The 8,990-nt window shown below is 45.2% G+C and overlaps 1 protein-coding gene across 1 annotated transcript in view; it reads right to left on the bottom strand.

The window, feature by feature from the left end:
- Positions 1 to 2,403: 2,403 nt before the first annotated feature.
- Positions 2,404 to 8,990, bottom strand: part of LOC307130430 (myelin protein P0-like) — a gene marked incomplete at its 3' end in the record, with an annotated part of 33,469 nt that continues 26,882 nt past the window's right edge. Inside the window, exons 4-6 of the mRNA XM_079823395.1 lie at positions 6,998 to 7,167; positions 4,856 to 5,066; positions 2,404 to 2,558 (exon numbers count right to left, since the gene is read on the bottom strand). Of these exons, the coding sequence (XP_079679521.1) occupies positions 2,404 to 2,558; positions 4,856 to 5,066; positions 6,998 to 7,167 (536 nt within the window). The remainder of the gene's footprint in view (positions 2,559 to 4,855; positions 5,067 to 6,997; positions 7,168 to 8,990) is intronic.

Here is an 8,990-nt window from a genome sequence, read left to right as displayed (position 1 = left end):
TGGAAATTTGGTGTACGCACTTTTGATAAATGAGGGCCAATGTGTTCCGTAAACCACTGTTAAATAAAATAAATCAGAAGCTATTGTGTGTTGAGTGTTCTCTCCTCGTGTGTATACACACCTCCTCTTGTGCTGAACTGTGCTAATAAAACATCATTTCTGGAGATCAGATCCATTTAAATGTCATTTATTTATATTTTCTATAATACATTTGACCTTAAGCTTGAATCCAGTGCTAAAGCATTCAGAGATATTCTAGAGTTGAGCGCTGAGATTAACGAGCGATCATATTTCTGCTCTCTCTTTAATCAAACAGACGTCAGCAATAAACCCTCCATCCAATCAGAGACAGCCTCTACAGACCTGGCGCTGCTCTGGGAGGTTCATATGGGATTATCAAAAAAAAGTTTTAGTTATAAAAATATTGTTAATAAATGTTAATATTTCATATTTATCTAAATAAAATAGCATCTGTACAAACATCTCAATCTCAGAATCAGCCAATCGGATCACCGGAATCTCTCATGTGACCGACGCTGATGTCAGATCAACAGATTACAGTAACAGTCATAAATCAAATCTGTGTGTGTTCAAACTTTATCCATGCAAGAACCTCACACTCACACTCACACTCACTCTCACTCTCACTCTCACTCTCACACTCACTCTCACTCTCACACTCACTCTCACACTCACTCTCTCACTCACTCTCTCACTCACTCTCAACTCTCTCACACTCACTCTCTCACACTCACTCTCTCACTCACTCTCACTCTCAACTCTCTCACACTCACTCTCTCACACACACTCTCACACTCACTCTCACACTCACTCTCACACTCACTCTCACACTCACACTCACACTCACACTCACACTCACACTCACACTCACACTCACTCACACTCACACTCACACTCACTCACACTCACACTCACACTCACACTCACACTCACACTCACTCACACTCACTCACACTCACTCACACTCTCACACTCACTCTCACACTCTCTCTCACTCTCTCTCTCACTCTCTCTCTCACTCACTCTCTCACTCACTCTCTCACTCACCCTCTCACTCACACTCACACTCACTCACTCACACTCTCACACTCACTCTCACACTCTCTCTCACTCTCTCTCTCACTCTCTCTCTCACTCACTCACTCTCACACTCACTCTCTCACTCACTCTCTCACTCACTCTCTCACTCACTCTCTCACTCACTCTCACTCACTCTCAACTCTCTCACACTCACTCTCTCACACTCACTCTCTCACTCACTCTCACTCTCAACTCTCTCACACTCACTCTCTCACACACACACTCTCACTCTCACACTCACTCTCACACTCACTCTCACACTCTCTCACACTCTCACTCACTCTCTCACTCACTCTCTCACTCACTCACTCTCTCACTCACTCACTCTCTCACTCACTCTCTCACTCACTCTCTCACTCACTCTCTCACTCACTCTCTCACTCACTCTCTCACTCACTCTCTCACTCACTCTCTCACTCACTCTCTCACTCACTCTCTCACTCACTCTCTCACTCACTCTCTCACTCACTCTCTCACTCACTCTCTCACTCACTCTCTCACTCACTCTCTCACTCACTCTCTCACTCACTCTCTCACTCACTCTCTCACTCACTCTCTCACTCACTCTCTCACTCACTCTCTCACTCACTCTCTCACTCACTCTCTCACTCACTCACTCACTCTCACACTCACTCACTCACTCACTCACTCACTCACTCACTCACTCACTCTCTCACTCACTCACTCTCTCACACTCACTCACTCTCAACTCTCTCACACTCACTCTCTCACACTCACACTCACACTCACTCTCTCACTCCCTCACACTCACTCTCTCACACTCACTCTCTCACACACACGCACTCGCGCACTCACACACTCACTTTCACACACACACTCCATCTAGCACTGTGCTTCGCTGTAGGAGAGTTCGTGCTGTTTCTCGTGCATGTAGTCGTAGTCGTCGTCGTATTCAGAGCCCTGAAACACACACACACACACACACACACACACACACACACACACACACACACAGTCAATACAGATCGAGTCAAAAAAGTCGAGTCTTCTTATCTGATAGAAAATGATCTGCATCAATTGAGAACATGCACTTTTTTTAATGCACATCTTGCCGTTTCCAATATCCCAAAATTCCCCTGAAATAAGGCTGGGATGGAAACAGCTCAGCATTAATGAGTTCTCACCACTCCAGACGCGGCTCACCTTAAAGTAGCAGCAGCACGAGGACGGTTTCTGCTCCACCTGGCCGTATAACTGCTCCTCACTGTGAAGAGACACACAACCGTCACACACACACACACACACACACACACACTCGTCTGACGGGTCAGGCGCTCGTTCTCACCCGGGGAGCACCTCGATGGGCGAGTGATGGCTCTGAGCCGGACTCTGGCAGCAACACATCATCCGGCCCAGCAGGAGCAGCGTGACCAGTGCAGACGGGCCCAGCACCAACACCAGCAGCACACCCACATCTGTGAAGGCCAGCGCGAGTCCTGACACACACACACACGAGGAGACAGTAGAGCAGTGATTTTAAACTTTTTTTTCCGCAACCCATATACCACAGGCCTACAGCCATTTACATTCAAACAAGTCAAGCCAAGCATTAGATTACTTGTATACAATTGGTCATTTGACTGTATTATCCATTAAGCCACTAGATGGCACAAAAATTCAGCTCAGCACTTTTCCACACAATCGCTTTTGATGATTGATGTATATTCGCAACGCAAAGTTGATTCTGCACTAATTTGATAGCTAGACCTATATATATGTATATATGGGAGGTTAATTAACTGGTTAACCGTTAACCAACAAGAATTTTAACCAATGAATCGTTTGGTTGAAAAAAAAAAAACAGGTAAGTCACATTTTATTGCATTCAGAAATAATCCGGTAAATGTTATAAATGTACTACAAGCATTATAAGCACTATAAACACAGTAGAGCCCTGCGCGCGACTGTTTTCTTCATCCCGCTCCCGCCCGCACCCGCCGAATTTCTGACCATTACCGCCCGCTCCCGCAATATGCATGTCCACTCCCGCCCGCTCCCGCAATATGCATGTCCACTCCCGCCCGCTCCCGCAATATGCATGTCCACTCCCGCCCGCTCCCGCAATATGCATGTCCACTCCCGCCCGCTCCCGCAAAACTCTGAGAATTTATTCCCGCACAATAATAGAGATGCATTGATTTTGTGTCTTCTCCCGTCCCGCAGGGAAAAAAACCCACGTATTTGTATTGAGATTATTAAAGAGATTCATGGGGTTGTTTGTTTCGTTTCCCTGGCCTGCATGTAAAAAAAAAAAAAAGACAAATACATTCAAATATAATTTCGTTTTTATCAAAAACTTTGCACATAAAAATAGACTGCTTTGCAAAACAGAAAACAGAAACAAAAAACAGATCCCAATTCGTCGGTCAGTTCCGACTGAAAGGAAACCTGAGAAAACGCTTCAACAGAACGTAATGTGAACACAAAATAGCAAACGGACATTTAGAAACAATCCATTTCCACTCACTAAACTTCTATGTATTGTTTGTCAAAAACACCAAACAGTCAACTTGACCTGCAGGGAGTGCTGAGCGTTTTTGGTGAGGTATGATCTGTATTTGCCAGCTGCGCAATATGTGGAGACATATAACGTTATACCGCATGACTTTGCCTACCAAAACAATTGAGAAACTTCTCCAAATGTCAGACTTTCCTTGCTTAGCTTTTGTGCTGTAAATCCCTCGTTTGAGGTTCTTTTCTACATCATCTATTGACATCTTCTCCATCATGTCGTTAGGCAACCTCCCTATCCCGCCGATTCCCGCTGTGTTTTTTTTTGCCGCCCATTCCCGCCCGCAGCAAAATTCAAACCGCCCGCTCCCGCGAGATTTACGTTGGGTCCCGCGGGACTCAATCCCAATGCAGCCCTCTAAAACACAGCTATAGGTTGCTTTAGTTCCCCTCACTCCACAACTAATTGTAAGAGTAGGAATACGGTGTGGCCCTTTAAGAGCTGCGCTCTCTGTTGAACTGTCTGCGCCTCGAGCACATGTGTGCGGGTTATCTTCTGTCGCTCAAATCAAGTTGTTTTGTTGATGAAGTAACTCTGTGGACGGTGTAGCGTTTGAGACGGACTATTACACAAAAATAACGCCTTTATCCAGCTTGTTCTTGTCTTCCGTGTGTGTCTCCACGACGCATGCGTGAGAATATGAGCAGATCCGGCGTTCGGACACATGACCCAGAAGAGATTTGTTTACGAGCAGAGGAAGACGCGCGTATCTCAGCTGTTGAATTCTACATTGATCGTGCTTTAGGTCTCGCTGTAGAGCTCAAAATGGGGCTAAAGTGAGCATTTCATGGATTCCCGAACGCCGGATCTGCTCATATTCTCACGCATGCGTCGTGGAGACACACACGGAAGACAAGAAGAGGTTGAATAAAGGCGTTTAGATTTTTTTTTGCGCACAAAAACTATTGTCGTCGCATCGTAAAATTATTGTAGAGTCACTGTGGTGAGATGGACTTTGTAATGACGTTTTAAGTGCCTTTTATGGGTCTTGTGAGTGTGAATTTGTTCATTTGTGTTCTGAAGATGAACGGAGGTCTTACGGGTGTCGAATGACATGAGGGTGAGTAATGACAGAATTTTCATTTTTGGGTGAACTGACCCTTTAAGTCTCGCGACCCAGGGTTTGAAAACCACTGCAGTAGAGGGTTCGGTCTCATGGGTCCACCGGTCATAATGTTCCGCCTGATGGGTGTGTGTATGGGGTGAGGTGTGTGTGCTCACTCTGCGGGGTGACCCTGAGGACGGTCTGGCCCGGCGACCCCTGGAAGTCCGGCGGGTTGCGGACGGTGCAGGTGTAGGTCCCGTTATCGGTCAGAGAGGCGTTCAGCAGCTGGACTGAGGCGTCCCCGAGGGACGGGCGGCCCTTCCACTGCACTCGGCCCTTAAAGTGGCCCTCGTCCGGCGGGTAGGCCTGGGACGCGAAGTGGAAGAACTGGAGGCACACAGAACACGGGTCAGAACAGGACGAGTTCACCGCCACACCCATAGAGACAGAGCGACACGCTTCATGATCTGAAGACCACGCCCACCGGGGGGGGAAACAATCCAACCGTCTCCATTGACTTGTATTGCGTGAAGCGCCTCCTTGTCATTTCAGACTTATAACAAAAAACTGAACAATGTATTGAAACGGATTGTCTCTTCTTTTAAACACATATCATTTTCAATGATTCTTTTATTATATCCATAACCTGAATAATCAGGGATAATCAAAATAAGTATCTCTTTCTCTGCTTTCATATGTAATCTAGAGATGATTGTAATTCTGTGTGATTTTATACTTTTATATATTTCGTTTGAGGATGATTTTGTAGTGTTAACTCTAGTCTCCTCAGCTGCTCTCTCAGTCTCGTGAAGGATAGCTGTGGCGGAGTCGCTGTTTGGGTATTGAGTGTGCTCTTGATAAACGCTCATAATCCCCTGACATTAACTAGAGGGTGATGCCCTAGTGCTTGTGTGTGTGTGCGTTGTATTATTTGTGCAGATCCAGTATTGGAGATGGGCCTTCCTGCAGGCGATGCCAGACCTATAGATGCCTTTCTATGACCTCCGAGGTCATTGTGATCTAAAAATCTAGTCATGGGGCGACAACTAGTCTACCCATTTTAGTGATATGTGCTGCTATCTATCCTTGTGTGGAAATTTACTGTGACTGGGCATTTTCTCTGCCAATCAGAATCATCCACATGGCAGTAATGACGTGGCTAGACCTTGAAAACAGTAGAACTGTTCAGAAATTGTATGTACGTTAGAGGGAGCGCGGCCTACAAACTCCTCCTGAAGCTGCTTCTGCTGATGAAACTGCAAACTATTCTTCAGTAAATTTCTTTAATTAATCTAACTCTTGACTCCTGGTCTTCATTCAACATATCTGGTCTCTGGGTCTAAAACTGTGCCCCCAACAGTTTAAAAGCTGATATGTGACAAAGTGTACAGCAAACAAACAAACAAACAAACAAACAAACAAACAAGCTAAACAAAACCCAGAACCAAAAACCCAGAACTTTTGACCCAAAAAACAAGCATTTAAGGACAAAAAAGTGGATTCAGGCCATTAAGACAGAGCATGACGGGTCATATTACACTGAGAACTACAGCGACTAGAGGGAACGTAATCAGAGACAGTAAATATAATATATAAAACTGACATGTGGATATTTGACTGCATTTACTGCACACATACACACACTCAGTGTCAGGATCCCAAAATGTCCCCATTCTTCTGCTGAAGCTCCACTTCGTATTGCCTGTATCCACTTTTATCTTCTTAAACGCTCGTTTTTTTGGGTCGACAGCTTATAAAAACTTATTTCTGTGTTTTTTAGCTTGTTTGCTGTACACCTTGTCACATATCAGCTTTTAGACATTGTTCTGTTTTTTGTTAAAAGTCTGAAATGACAATGAGGCGCCTCACGCAATGCAAAGTCAATGGAGAGCGTTGGATTGCCCCCCCCCCCCCGGTGTGGGCGTGGCCTAAATATATGAAGGCCTGATGTCTCTAACGTCATCAGCGGCGGCCATTTTGTCAGCGGCGGCCATTTTGTCACAGGCCAGCTTTCTGGCGGGAACACACTGAACACAAATACTCTTATCTCGCTGAAATCTGGACGGATTTACAAATGGTTTGGTTTCTTACAAACTACATCTCTGACGTTTATAACAAACCAAACAGTTTCGGTAGAAAATTGAGCAAGTTATGCTTATTTAAAAAGCACCATTAAAACACAATGAGTGAGCGAGCGGACTTTGACAAGATGGCCGCCAGGAGCGGACTGTGACAAGATGGCCGCCCTCCATTGGCCAGCAGCGGACGAGGGCTCTAGGCTTTATTATGTGTATCTATGGCCACCCGGCCGGACTCACCAGTTTTGCGGGTCCGCCGCTCTCGGGCTGGAAGGTCCAGTCGACCGACATGAGGCTGGTGACCCGACTGGAGGAGCTGAAGGAGCAGGACAGGGTCACAGCGGCTCCTCGGACCGCACTGAGCTCAGCTGGAGCCGTGACGGAGATCCCACACACACTGCTCCACAGCACTGACACACACACACACACACATGCTGTTAAAGGGATAGTTCACCCAAAAATGAAGATTAGCCCATGATTTCCTCTCCCTCAGCTCATCTGAGGTGTGTGTGACATTCTTCTCTCAGACGAATATAATCTGAGTTATATTACAAAAGTCCAGGCTAATCCAAGCATTAGAATTTGATTCATAGTTGCTCTGTTTTTGAGGTCCATAAAAAGTGCATCTGTGCGTCATATAACTGCTCCAGCGGCTCTGGGGTGTTAATAAAGGCCTTCTGAAGCGAATCAATGCGTTTGTGTAAAATATCCATATTTAAAACTTTATCTAGTAAACTTTCGGCCCTTTTCTGCAGTTATATGACGGACAGATGCACTTTTTATGGACTTCAAAAACAGAGCAACTATTAAACAGATTCTAATGCTTGGATTAGCCTGGACTTTTGTAATATAACTCAGATTATATTCGTCTGAGAGAAGAATGTCACACACACCTCAGATGAGCTGAGGGAGAGGAAATCATGGGCTAATCTTCATTTAGGCTGAACTATCCCTTTAAGGCTCTTTATCTGATGTTGAGTTCCTCAGGATAATGATCATCATCATAAACTGGCGTCTGATATCTGTTAGAGACACTGGCCGCGGTTGTGTAATGAGAGGCAGTATGAACACGATCACGGTGTGTGTGTGTGTGTGTGTGTGTGTGTGTGTTCTGATGATGAGACTGAGCTGTAATCAGTGATTCCCGTCTGACTGACTCTAGAGCAGATAAACCTGTGGAAGAGCCTCTGATGATGTCACTTCTGGGACGGGCCTGTGATCTCACGGCCTGACATCACCTGTGTGTGTGTGCGTGTGTGTTGCTCGTTCAGCCAAACTTCAGAAACTTCCCTGGCTCAAACTTTTGATAGTGATCATATATTTTTTTGTCTCAAAAAAAAATGTTTGACTGCAGACACACAGACATACACACACACACACACACAGACAGACACACACACACACACTCTCTCACACAGAAACACACACACACACACACACACACACTCTCTCACACAGAAACACACACATGCACGCTCGCTCGCTCACACACACACACACACACACACACACACACACACACACACACACACACATATACAGATACAGACACTAACACACACACACACACACACACACACAGAGAAACACACATATACAGATACAGACACTAACACACACACACACACACACACACACACACACACACACACACACACACAGAAAAACACACATGCATGCTCGCTCACACACACACACACACACACACACACACACACACACACACAGAGAAAGAAACAGACACACACACACACACACACACACACACACACACACACACACACACACACACACACACAGAGAAAGAAACAGACACACACACACACACACACACACACACAGTGCTGCATTATACGCCAACGCTGCTGCTGCCATCTTTCTACAGTCATGTTTACACGCCTGTGATTGGGCTCCAGAACTCATGTGGAAACTCATTCTGGCCCTCAATCTACACACTCATACACATCTGTGACGTTTAATATTCTGGCTTTCTTATTAACCAACAATGACAAAACTTCTAAAGCTATATATTCTTCTTAGTTCATGTAAATTCCTACATTATAAGTTGCATATGTTCTTATTTAATGGATCGGAGTTAACATGAGCTAACAATGAACATGTATTTTATCAACTAACGTCAACAAACATTACACAACAAGTAACAAGAGTGTTAAAGCTCTGGACTTTACTGTAAAGTGGTAATAATATCCAGATGTGCTGGAATGCAGAGAAA

The sequence above is a fragment of the Gobio gobio genome, assembly GCF_949357685.1.
Source record: "Gobio gobio genome assembly, chromosome: 8".
NCBI lineage: Eukaryota > Metazoa > Chordata > Actinopteri > Cypriniformes > Gobionidae > Gobio > Gobio gobio.
This window is presented reverse-complemented; position numbering and strand designations above follow the sequence as displayed.